At 37.0% G+C, this 13,208-nt stretch overlaps 1 protein-coding gene and 1 long non-coding RNA gene across 2 annotated transcripts; one reads left to right on the forward strand and one right to left on the reverse strand.

Annotated features, from left to right (window-relative positions):
* Positions 1-228: 228 nt before the first annotated feature.
* Positions 229-6,200, reverse strand: LOC103697072 (putative multidrug resistance protein). The gene is made up of 7 exons (XM_017840590.5): positions 5,776-6,200; positions 5,563-5,617; positions 5,132-5,316; positions 4,585-5,042; positions 2,701-3,241; positions 718-2,603; positions 229-619 (listed from the first exon to the last, which is right to left on the reverse strand). The coding sequence occupies exons 1-7, from the start codon at positions 5,968-5,970 to the stop codon at positions 229-231; spliced, it is 3,711 nt and encodes a 1,236-aa protein (XP_017696079.4). The 5' UTR covers positions 5,971-6,200.
* LOC148714079 (uncharacterized) lies at positions 2,908-5,431 on the forward strand. Its single transcript, XR_015977184.2, has 2 exons — positions 2,908-3,066; positions 3,672-5,431. It is a non-coding gene; the product is annotated as an uncharacterized LOC148714079 (long non-coding RNA).
* Positions 6,201-13,208: the final 7,008 nt, after the last annotated feature.

Consider the following 13,208-nt stretch of genomic DNA (forward strand, 5'->3'; position numbering starts at 1 on the left):
AAAAAATCTGTAAGTAAGGATCAGGTGTGAAACTCAAACTACTGAAATGAACCATTCCAAGTATTCCTCAGAATCATAAATAATAATGATGACATAAAATTCTTAACAAAGATTTGTCTATAGGAAGCATCATATGGCTATATATTATCGAGCAATGTACTTAGCAAATCTTCAAACACATAACTAATAGCACTACATGACTACCTAACCAAACTTAAGTACACAACCTCATTTGGTTGTTGGTTGTATATCATGTGAGCTACCTTGCTGTAATTTTATGAGTTCATAGTACAAGCCACCACTTCCTACAGCAAGTAGATCTGAATGCGATCCTTGTTCTTTGACTCTTCCGTTCTTTATCAGTGCTATGGTGTCTGATTTTTGTATGGTAGATAGCCGATGAGCCACAATAACACATGTCCTACCTGTCATCATCTTGTCTAATGCATCCTGAACTAGATTCTCTGACACGCTATCAAGTGCACTGGTGGCCTCATCCAAGAGCAGGATTACAGGATTTTTCAGTATCGCTCGAGCTAGTGCAATTCTTTGTTTTTGCCCACCAGAGAGTAGAACTCCTCTCTCTCCACAGTAGGTTTCATAGCCATTCTCCATGGAGCTGCCAATTCCATCATGAATCAAAAGCACATTTAGTTTGTAGTTAAAGGAAATGATGTCAGAGAGCTGAATTTTTATGGTGTTTTGATTGGCCTGTACCTTATGAATTCATGAGCATTGGCAAGCTTTGCTGCAGTTTCAATCTCGGTCTCGGTAGAACTCTCTTTTCCATACAAGATATTATCACGAATGGTACCTGCAAAGAGACTAGGCTCCTGGCTGACCAATGCAATATGGGACCTAAGGTGTTTCAAGTTATAGCTTTTGATGTTGTTTCCATCAATTTCTACAAAGCCCTTTGATGGGTCATAGAATCTTTCAATCAAACCTATGATAGTAGATTTTCCAGAGCCACTCTGTCCGACCAATGCTACCGTCTTCCCAGAACCAATCTTCAGACTTAGTCCATTCAGAATCATCCTTCCAGGCCTTGTTGGATAGCAAAAGGACACACTCTTGAGCTCAATATCACCTATAATGGCAGCGTTCTCCTTAATTCCTTCTGGATCATCTGGCTCGATGCTACTTTTCCTGTCGAGTATTTCGAGAACCGACCCGACTGCATCTGCTCCCTTGGCCAAATCAGAAGTCATGCTTCCTGCATCTGCTATATATTTACCTGTGCTCATTAAGATGAAGAAAGCTTGGAACAAATGTCTCGAGGTTACCAGGCCTTTCTCCATTAGCTTCCCCCCATACCAGAAGGCCAATGCCGTCGTGGCCGTGATGGTGAACTGGCAGAGGAACAGACAGCAGCCTGAGAACCAAGACTGCCTGATGTTCTCCTTCCTTGGCCCTTCTTGAGCAATGTAGAAGAGGGTCAACATCCTCTTCTGAGAAGAGAATGCAGTGATGGTTCTGTGGTTTACTACAGCTTCACTAGCTAACTGGCTTCCTTCAATTTGGGCCTTCTTGGCCTTCTTGGACATGTTGGTGAGCAGAACTTTTTTCAGATAGAAACTGGATATGTTCAGAGGCTGGACAGCTATAATCACAATTGCCAGCCTCCATGTGATCACAAGTCCAAGCATGAAAGACAGTGAAATCCCTGTGAAGGCCTGGAGCAGCAGGGATAGACGGTCTCCGACAAGGGACCGAACCTGGTTGGCTTCTGTGGCTAGCCTTGCACAAATTGCTGCACTCGAGTTTTCTTCCTCATCGAACCACCCAATCTCAAAGGACAGGACCTTCTCTAAAAATTTTTCCCTCACCCTCTTGGTCAAGCACTCTCCCATGAATCCAAAGTTGTAGTGTTGCATGATATTTGCAGCAAGAGTGATGAGAGCCAATGACATAAATATGAAACAATAAAGTCTGGTCTTTGACCTGATAAGTTCATTGTCTTGGAGGAAGTAGACAGACAGAACTGATCCCAAGCTGAAGGAATGAATGGGCTGGATTGCACCATATGTAACTGCACCAATGCACCCTAGCACTCCTCTCTTCCACTCAGGCTTATTCATTTTCATTAGACGCCATTGAGAGGGGTTAGAATGATTATATTTTCCTTGTTTTAGACCCGAAGAATCACCTTCTTCGGCAAATGAATCTTCTTCACTGCCAGACATGCTTGAACCAAATGAACTCGCCGTGCTCCTCGTCCTACTAGGACTTCTCCTTTTCTCTGTTTGTGAAACTTCTTCTCTGACAGCTGCTTTCTGTAGTTGTACCATTCTAGAGTAGATTCCACATTCCCCATAATTTTGGATGAGCTGATCATGGGTACCAATTTCTACCACTTTCCCCATCTGAAGAACAGCAATCACATCTGCTCTACTAAGCGTAGCAAGCCGGTGAGCAACAATAATAGTTGTTCTCCCTACTGCAGCCTGCTCTAGTGCATCTTGCACAAGTCTTTCAGATTGAGCATCCAATGCACTGGTGGCTTCATCCAGCAGCAGTATCTTTGGGTTTCTGATCAGTGCCCTGGCAATTGCTATCCTTTGTTTTTGCCCTCCAGACATTTGAAAACCAAATTGCCCTACCTGCAGTGGAAAACTGGTCAATCATTGGTTGTGCATTCAGTTACAAATCTATTCCATGCACACAAACTCTATAAATTTATGTACTCAGGCTACTTACATTAGTGTCATATCCATTTGGTAATTTAGTGATGAAATCATGCGCGTTCGCTGCCTTTGCTGCACTGACAATGAGATCCATCGAGGCTTCCTCATTACCAAATAGTATGTTCTCTTTGATGGTAGTTGCGAAGAGAACTGGCTCCTGACTGACCAGGCCCATCTGAGATCTGAGCCACTTCAGCTGCAATCTTCTGATATTGTGACCATCCAAGAGGATTTTTCCTTTGTCTGGATTGTAGAACCTTTGGAGTAGAGAGATGACTGTGGATTTGCCGGAGCCGCTACCACCAACCAGGCCAATGGTTTGACCTGCTGCCACCTTAAGATTGAGGCCACAGAGGACTGTGCTATCAGGTCTCGATGGGTAAGTGAAAAAGACATTCTTGAATTTGATTTCTCCCCTTAGCTCTTCTATAGTTTCTCCTCTTGCTTCATTGGGTTTTTGAGGAGGGACGCTCTCAATCATTTCAAATAGTCTTGAAGCAGCAGTTATTGCCTCAGAGAAGTATTTGACATTAGGGAGTGCACTCATAATAGACCTGGAAGCATTAGCATTATAAGATTATATCAAATTCTCGACCGAACATTATTGTACATGAAAGTGATTTTACTATTGATTTATCAGCAGTAGATATTTTCACATAATATATTCAGCATTTTATGTAGGTATGGATGCTTCAATTTAAGATTTCATATTAGCTCCTAAAAATTTTAAAATTTCATATTGTTATATCAGATTAGCTCTCTCTCTGTTTTTTTTATTTATTTTTAATATTGAGCAATGAAGGAGGCACTTTGACTAAACTTTGGACCAAGAAAGGGATCTTTAGTTTCAAAGAAAGCATTTAGGCAACTGGCAAACCAATAACAATTTTGTTGAAACTATGACTAATACACTGGCAAGTCGTAATAAAATGTAATAAAGAAGATGACATACGTCAAACTGATTTTTATAGATCAAATATGCAGGAGGTCTGTCTGTCTTGGAATCTGATAAGTTGTTCATTTGGAGATTCAGACTCAACAGTCATGTATAGAAGAAGGGGTTATTGAAGTGAGATGGTTGGAATCAACACCACGTATCGAGATGCAACTACGTTACAGAATTCATGGCTCTCCATACATGCTCGAAAGTTCTGGACCTCTTGAATGTTCTAAATGGTGGAAAGTACCATTAGTTCTGATGAGGTTGGCCAGAGGAAAGAGTTCCTCAAAGAGGCTACAATCAGTTTTTTCATAAACAGCAACAAGTTTTTTCTTCAGGTGCTATTTCTAGTTCTTTGTCTAGGATGTTTGCTATAATTTCCCAATAGATGAACAGGTTGGTTATTAGGGTTATCATTGGAGTTAATCATCACAGTCCTAATTGATGAGATTAAGGGAAATGTAAACACTTGAACCAATCACTTCCACTTATGGAGTCTTGTATAGACTATAAAAATTAATCCAATTTCTACCTATTATTATGATATTACGATCAGATTGGGTACCAAAAAAATAAATGGATTCAGGATGAAATCTGCTCTTTATGAATGAGATAAAGACCGGTACCTGTGGGAATCTAACATGAATTGACTTGAGGGGAAGCTGATTATGCATTTATAATACTGTGCTTATGTAATAGAAAGCGTTGATTATTTTTTTTTCCTAATAGCATGTTAATATATGTAATAACAAGGTTATATATGAAGAGAGGTCAATGAACGTAAGCTATGCTAATCTGATTTTCATGTTTACTTCATGGATCTCTCTCTCTCTCTCTCTCTCTCTCTCTCTCTCTCTCTGCGCGCACGCACTCGCATACGCGCATGCACACATGTTTGTTTGACAAGTGGATAGTCCAAGTAGAATGAGTAATCTCGCAAATGTTAATCATACTCACAGTCCCCCCAGGATGACACATATTGAAGCAACAAAAACATAGCCTCCTTGAGCTCCCATTTTTGTCACCAAGACACTTGCAAACCATGCATCAAAAGCCCATACTGCATAAACGATCCCCATGCTCCCAGCAACTACTCCCTTTATAAAGCCTTGTTTTTTCCCAAGTGCTGTAGTTCTTTCAAGAGCTTGATTGAACCTCTCCAGAGTCTTTTCCTCTCCAACATATGAGACTACTGTTCTGATTGAAGAGATTGCCTGCTCTGCTATTCCACCTGCAATTCCATATGCCTCTCTCATATCTACTGCCACCTTCATCAGGAGCTTTCCATAAACAACCCCAGGAGCAATGAAAAAGAGAGACAATGGGAGAGAAACCAATGCCAGCCTCCATGAGAGTATGAAGGCTACAATGATAGAGGAGAAGAATGCTGAAACATTGGAGAGGATGTTGGGTATCTGCAACAAAAGTTACAAAGGAAGAGCTATCAACTGTTGAATAGCAAGATTAGATGGATTTTGAATTGTAAGGGGAAGTGTAGAGGGACCTTCTCACTTAGAACATCTTGAATTGTGTCAGCATCAGACGAGATGCTCGAGACTACTTGGTAGGTAGCTGCTGTAGAACCGTTGGTGTCGAAGAAACTGACACCTTGGTTCAAGACAGACTCAAGGTACTTCCTCCTGATCTGTGATGTCTGTCTCTCAGCAGTTCTGGTCCAACAGAATCCTTCTGTATAGTCATGCACAAACTATAATTTTTTTTAAGCAAACAATATATCACTATTCGCATGCAAATAGAATGGAGGAGAAGCAAGACCTAGAAATTTGGCCATGCTTTGTAACTATCAAGGTTTCTGTGCATATAGCTGGCTTTATATGTCACTTATTACAAAAATATATAACTTTCAAGTATGACATTCCCCTCAATACAATGTGGTAATTATTGAGGTTAATATGTGTATAGAAGTGTAGGTACCAAGAAAAGCGGCTATTCCAACTCCAAATGCCACAAATAGTAACTTGATGGTGTACTGCAAAACAAATCAACATTTTGCTTATAAGATAAGCATTTTAGTGCTAACAAAACCAAAAAATTGATTGAAGACATCTTGGTTTCCAAGTTTGCAATGTTTTGTCATTCCTTGCTTATGTATCTACACTTTCTGCTGTCTTCAATACTCAGACTAACCTTGTTGGCATCGGCACTGGTGAGCAAGTTACCTGCAGTCCCATAAGTGTTGATCGTACTACCAAGAACCAACATTGTTAAAGGATTCATCATGCCATCCCCAATGCATCCCACTGTACCCAAAAACATCAGGCATCTATCAACTATATCAGCATATGTGAGGAGCTGGAAAATGGAGGTCTTTCCTTTCCCCATCTCAGAACTTCTGCCTCATTCAACCTACTACAGGACTGCTGGAAAGTAAGGGACCTGTGTCCAGGTGGGAGTTTATGTGGCCCTGCTATTATTGGTTGTATCTTGTAGTGTTTCATGAGACTGAAATGGAGAAGAGAGGAATATCCATGAGAATGCTGCTAAACATACTATTTGTCTGATCTAAGGATCAAATGTGGAAGGAATCATTTACAATTTCTATTTGCCAGCGTTCTTTTCGCTTGTTTGTATGAAGATGTTCATTTCCAAAACTCCAAATTGGATTTGGAAGCATGGGCTTGGATGTTGCAGACAGTTACAATCTGCAACTCCTATAGAAAAACCATGTTTATTAAGACCATGAAATTCTTTCGCTTTATTGATTCCTTCCTGTTTTTACTGCATAAAGAGACTACCATGAGATCCAAGAAGGGCAGGTTGGTTTATACCTGAATATATGCAAGAAATGGCCTAAAACTCATCATATTGGTCCCAGTAGCCTGCATTTCCGTCAGCAACTATTGTCTGATGGTGAATTCTTCTAACTTCTTGGACTTTTCTCTGATGGCAAAATCTCATTTCTCAACCAACACAAAGGCAATAATTAGTCTGTGTCTCATGAGTATCAGAAATATTTTTATTATGAGAGACAAGGAAATACCTGGTCCTTGTTCTTCTAACCTTATGCAGGTATTGTTCCAATATAATATTTGTATTATGTCATTAGATCCCTTGAAACTTGAAAGGGATCAAGTGGTCAGATATATCCAAAAAGTCTAGATACTGAGCATGTAAAAGAAGAATCAGACACACGGATTCTTTGGCACAATTTCAGATCAAAGATACATAAAACAATCTGCAATGTATAAATTATTAAAAATTCTAATAAAAAAATTTGTAACATATGACATATGCTCTCAGGGAAAGCAGAGGGATTGTCGGATTGTTATATGTGACTTGAATCCAAACCTATTCGACATTTGAAACAATTAGAATTCGAGATGCCATAGCTTCTACGAACTTGTGTTCGTTAAGACACCTAAAAGGTTGCACCCTATGCTAATATTTTGCTAATCTAAGCAGCAAGCTTCATTATTGGTTTGTCAAAAAGGTGTAACATGTTATTTCATTTCCATGTATTTGTAGGTGCTGGTGCTCTAAAAACCCCCATCTTATTTGGTTCTTCCCACATAATTTTGGCCAGGATATTTGAACAAAATTGAACTTGAGGTACTTGCTCTTCTTTGACCAATTAGAATCATTTGATCCTTCCCCCTAGAACAGGTTAGACCATGTTAAAATGATGCTTAGACATTCTGACATCTGAAAAGTATCCCTGTTTGTTGATGTTCTATTTGAGTCAGGATTCTCTACAATACTTGTTTTGTATTATAGAGATTGGTGTATGTTTGGATAGGCGACACGTCGACCGTGTGTCGACATGTCGCCCATCTCTTTAACTTGCCATATTGGGCATGCTAACATGATGAGCGATAACCGTCCAACTTCGAGATGGATAACGTGTCACTGATCCGAATATGTAGCAGTCTCTGCAATGTAACACACACACCGCAAAAAATCAGAATTCACTTTATTCAGCTGGATAAAGTTGGATAACTGGCTGGATTTTATTTATGTCCCTCTAGATTTATTTTCAACTAAATACTGCCTGCAAGTTGGAAGTTTCCAAATTGCAATTTCGATTAGTAGTTAATGAATGTTTAGTAGTTATCTGAGAGATTGTCTTCTACATATTTCTTAGAGAATGGATGTATACTAAATCACCATATATTGCAAAGTTGTGGGTGCTTCAGGAGCTTTGAGATGCATAGTAATAGGACTATCCTCGTATTTATAACTAGCAATGCATATTGTGTTTGTTATGTTAGCTACTTCATTTGCAAAATATTCAAAGTATTTGTTTCAATGCTGAATATGTGCTTCTAGAGGAAATTGCTAAAAATGACCCCCACCTCATATGCCCAGGCTCTAGAACGAATCTTTCCGATGTGGGACTATTGGGCCTCACAGTGGTTATTTCTCTCGGATCAAAAAATAATTTGTCAAGTTAAAACACTTGTTGGTTGAATTATTGGACCTTCAAAAGCAGAACATTTCTTTACATATTTGCATGCCTTACTAGGAACTCAAAAGTATCAGGCAAAGGTGTTACTTCACTAATGCTTCAGTTATTTTAATCATTCTCCTTTAATTGACACTATCTAAGCTAATGTAAATGCTTGCTTAAGTAAACATGAAGTTTTTGGCTTAAATCACAACTTCAGCATGTGAAAATGTTGGAAGTGTAATCCAAACTTTCAGTAAGTTAAGTTACTTAATTGTCCCAATACTTAAAACTAATTAGTATCCATGCATTAGGGGGAATAAGTTTGGTTTTGGCTAGCATGGAAGAAGATAATGGGCTGTAAGTAATGCTACATTTGGCTCACTAGAACAAAGAAGTATCATATAAAAATCGAAATGGAATGAGAATGGAAGGTGGGAAATTGAAATTGTGATTCCTAGGTATTTCATTGTTTGGTAGAAAAAGGAATGGTTGGAAAAAGATATGAACTCGATTCTGTATTTATCTACTTGTAATAACAATTGTTATAAATTTTTCGGAACCTTCATTATCCATCATCTAATCTTTTGCTTAGCTTATCTTTTTTTTTTTTAATTTTTACTCTATATTTTATCTTAATTATACATTTTAATATTTCTATTTACATTTTTTATATTGTTCGATTACTATAACTTATAGTTTTATTATACTTTTCATTTTCTTTTTTATTTTGAATTTTCATTTTTTAATATTTTTATTTTATTATACACTTCTTGTTTCTATTTACGTCCATATTCTGTGAATTTGTTTTGACATACTTTTGACATTATTATTTTATACTTTATGTTTTGATATATTATATTGATAACTTTTTATATTTATGTAATGTATTCTAATTTTCATGTTTAGTATTTATCGATGATTTTTATTCTTATTTTTCTATAATGTGCACAATAAAATATTCATTTTCTAGTACATAAAATGTATTATTTTTTTAGTAATAATTGATAGAATATTAACATTCATGTTATTTATATTATTTTTTTATTAAATATTTTTAGATTGGATATTAGATAATTATTATTTTAGTTATACCATAATCATCTAATATCATAAATTATTTATTAATTTACTATCAAAAATTTTATTCATTCCTACCCTCAGGGAAATGGCTTTTTCTGCCATTTATGCAATCTCTATTCTTTATTTAAACAAATGGTGAAAGAAATGTCATTCCATTGCTTAATATCATACCAAATATGAGAATAGGGCCAATAGTTGAAATTTTCATTTCATTTTAGCACTCATTCCAACGAACCAAACTCTATGTTAGAGTTTTACTTCTAATGAGTTTTTAATATTTATATTTGAATAAGTTTGTTTGTTTCTAGAGGTGAGGATAACTTAGAAAGTAGAAGTAGAATTGCATTAGAGTCATGGCTGAGGCTATTTTGATATAAAAGATTCAAGTTGCTTGAGGGCCCGATAAATGAAAAATGAAGTTTACCAAAATTTGGTTGGCTTCGGTGAGGAAGAAAAATGGTGGGAGGCACCATTATTTACCTCCTCACAATTGCAACGTTGGCATTTGAATCTTAGAAGCATGTATCAAATCTTAAAATGTTCATCTTTTGCAAGTAATGGAGTTACAAAAGCTTATTTTGGTTCATAATAATCTTGAAGTATTAGAAGAAGATCTGAGTTAGGTATTGACCTGACCCGAATAATCCAATTTGGATAAAAATTAATTGGATAGGTTTGGGTACCCGATAAATTTACTATTTTTTGATAGGATGGATTTAGAATTTTTGGATAATTTTTTAATCGGGTTTGGGATGGGTTCGAGTTGTAAGATTTTAAACAAGTTCAGATATGGGTGGACAAATTTTGCGAGTAACCTACGCAATGCCATTTATAGAGAATAGGATTCTCATAATGTTGCACGATAGGGTACCATGGAGACCATGTTTGCTAGTCATAGAACTTTAATTAATTGCACTCATTATTAAAGAGCCACATTATGTTGTGCTGGTTAGAAATCAATAACCCACCGATAGTTGATACAATAAGCGAAAAGGATAGACTATAGCTTTATAATTATAAAAGGATCTTAACTATAAAATTATCAAAATGCCCTTGAGTATGATTTGTAGCCCAAGGGGTTTTAAGGTAATAGTATGTGTTCGAATACCTTCAGTTGTCAATATAAAGTACCTATCGTATTCAATATGATAATATGGTTATGTGGACTTGATATTTAAAGCCATTTTATTGGTTCTAAGGATGATTAAATGTACCTTGATAAGCAAGGTATCATGATTATGTATGCCAAGAGATGATTAGCATGTGTATACATCTCTTAGGGGCTTAGTTATAGGTTTGGATACAAACCACTTCATATCAGATTATGCATTGGGATAGCACTTAAACTAAACAAGTATGAAGGTATTTTTAGGCTCCTACTTGAACTTCAAATAATATTCCTAACTAGTTTGTGGTATTCATAGAATGACAATATGTGGTTAACATAACTTGTTCTACATAACATCTGAGACTCAAGCATGAGCCTTCAGTCATAAAGCCACAAAGAGTCTTCTAACCATCAGGGATATTTGTGTGCATATTATGAGGTGAGGATATAGGCTTAAAGTAGTTAAGGCTCATTCTTGGACCCATTTGATTTGAGCTTTAATCAAAATTTCGAATTGATTAAGGACCAGGTTTGATCAATATTCATGTATAATTCCATAGGATTGATTGTGACATAACATTATCCATATTGGAATGCATATATGGTAGGTGCTTAAAACTTAGGGATATATAACAGACTCGAATTGGATGGAAGTTCATGCTCATACTTGATCCATGTTGAGTTCATAGTCTTACTTACGATTCAGTTCATGCCTGATTCCTTATTGGGTTAGTACTAAAACTCAGTAAATATGAATGAGTTTAGTTAGGTTTGGGGTCATTCTTTTTTCTTTTTTTTTTTGGTACACCGGCGCCTCACTATACTCGGATATGAGTGCGCCACGAGCAATCAAAATACAAAACATGAGCTAGGCCCTACGGAATGGAACCAGTGTCATCCCATAGAAAAGCCCCGAAATGATGAGCTGCGAAGGAGGCGACCCAGTCCGCTGCACTGTTTTCCTTCCAAAATATATGTGCGACTCAAAATGAGTCGAGGCTCAGGTTTGGGGTCATTCTTGAAATTTGCCCATTGGAACCTGTGAGTTTATCATGGTCAGACTTCAGTAATCTAATAATGTGACTTTGCCTCATTGTGAACCAAGTTTGCTCAGCCAGGAACCCAGTTTATTTAACTTCAATTTAAATCAAATTTTTATCATACTTATTGCCTATCAATTATATTGAAGGTTACATTATTATCCAATTGTTTAGCTTTAGGCATGGCTGAAATTAAGGTTCTCGTATGAACCTACTTGATTCAATTACTAGCTTAGCTTAATATGCATCATGACCAAGTTTAGGATTGGTCCAAGTATAATCTAATTGCAATCTGATCGCCTTTGATCAAACTTGGATCAGCATAGATTAATTTCAAGCTCAAGTTTCATTCAACCTATTGATTTGATGATATCAAGTTCTGATCTCCTAAAATTTCCAAGACAGACATTTGTAGTGATCTGCAGCCTACCATTGATGCTTCCTTAATGTTTCTTCGGAGCTTGCTAAACTTCGCATGAACTAATGGTTGGGTTAATTTCATGTTCAAACAAATAGTTGGATTTATTTCATGCACAGGATTGACCAAAAGGAGATGAAAGGCATGTGGACCGGCGAGGCTTGAGAATATAAGGAGAGAATTACCTGTATGACCTATCTTTGCATGGTTTTAATGCAAAAACCAACCATCAAGTGCCTATAACCAAGTTCGAATCGCCCTGCGCGTCAATTAAAATGTGGTGACACTGCTTGGACATGGGGTCTAGAAGCGCTTATTGGTTCGCTGGTAGTTTTGGTGGTGCCAGATATAACGTACTCATCCTTGGGTGGGGAGGATATGAGTAAAACTTATCTGCCCGCATTGAACATTCTCCTAGCGGGACGGGGGCCCAGTGGGGGCTGCTACGCGGGAATGGGCTTGTTCCTTCCTCCACCTACCCCTTTTCTTTTTAGCCAAAAAAAAAAGTGCCTATAACCAATAGAGAATTATTATGATATGTAAGAATCATATATTATGTTGTTAAAAACATGATGACCTTGTTTTGCAGATCTCTGTGTTGTAGAGATTATAAAAGATCAGATAGGGACTAATTAGAGATAATCATGGCAAAGTTACTACAACAACAACAAAAAAAAAGGAAAAAAGAAAAAGAAAAAGAAACCCATAATACTCGATGTATATCTTTAACTCCTAAGCTTGGTTCTAAACAAGATCAATAGCCATTGGAGATCTTTCCAAGGAAGGAGATTCTTTTACTTCTTGTATGGCTTGCTTAGCAAATTGGAAAAGTGCCCACAAAGCTAAATCTGAGATGGGATAACTTGACGATATGAATCATTTTCTGCTTGTAAATTAGTGCTGGAGATTGTTGAAGGGAGCTTTGAGATATTAATAGCTAGAATATTTTCTTTATAATCCATAAAATATGAGAATTTGAAATGGCTTCAGTTCTAATTAGACTTAATTAGAAAACTAAAAAGACTATATACAATTATTTGAAGCACAACAGCACAAGAGGAGTCCAATTAAGATCAATTAGGGACACAGACCAAGCCAAAAACTTATGGATGATTCATTAAATATGAAATATTTAGATTTAGTGAAAATACTCAAGCATATAATCCTTCAAAATTTAGAGCTAATTCCTAGATAGGTCCAACCAATGACACAATTACTCTTTAATCTAAACTAAAACCAATGACACAATTACTAAATATTCGAATAAACTCGAAGCAAATAATGAGAAGAAATAGATTTAAGAAAGAGAGGAAAAAACACAATAATAATTATAAGGAACTATCTTTCTTACATATTGTCAAATCTCTCTAACTTTTTTTTTTTAATAATCTTTTATTTTTATATAAAAAATATAAACATAATAATTCCTACTGGACCGGCCCGGCTCGGTCCGGCGCGTAGGCCGACGCGACTTCCGGTCCAACCCAGACCCGGAGCCTCGATGGGAAGTGCCCTGCGGCGTTGAAG

This window comes from Phoenix dactylifera, chromosome 4, assembly GCF_051530095.1.
Source record: "Phoenix dactylifera cultivar Ajwa chromosome 4, Ajwa_hap1_PhDact_Kaust_v1.1, whole genome shotgun sequence".
NCBI classification, from domain to species: domain Eukaryota; kingdom Viridiplantae; phylum Streptophyta; class Magnoliopsida; order Arecales; family Arecaceae; genus Phoenix; species Phoenix dactylifera.

Bases quoted from the DNA above. Each gene is read 5' to 3' on its own strand.
- LOC103697072 (XM_017840590.5), bottom strand. From the start codon at position 5,970: ATGGGGAAAGGAAAGACCTCCATTTTCCAGCTCCTCACATATGCTGAT. The intron at 5,317-5,562 runs GTACCTACACTT...ATGACTATACAG, and splicing joins TGGAATAGCCGCTTTTCTTG to AAGGATTCTGTTGGACCAGA. The intron at 5,043-5,131 runs GTCCCTCTACAC...CTTTTGTTGCAG, and splicing joins AAGATGTTCTAAGTGAGAAG to ATACCCAACATCCTCTCCAA.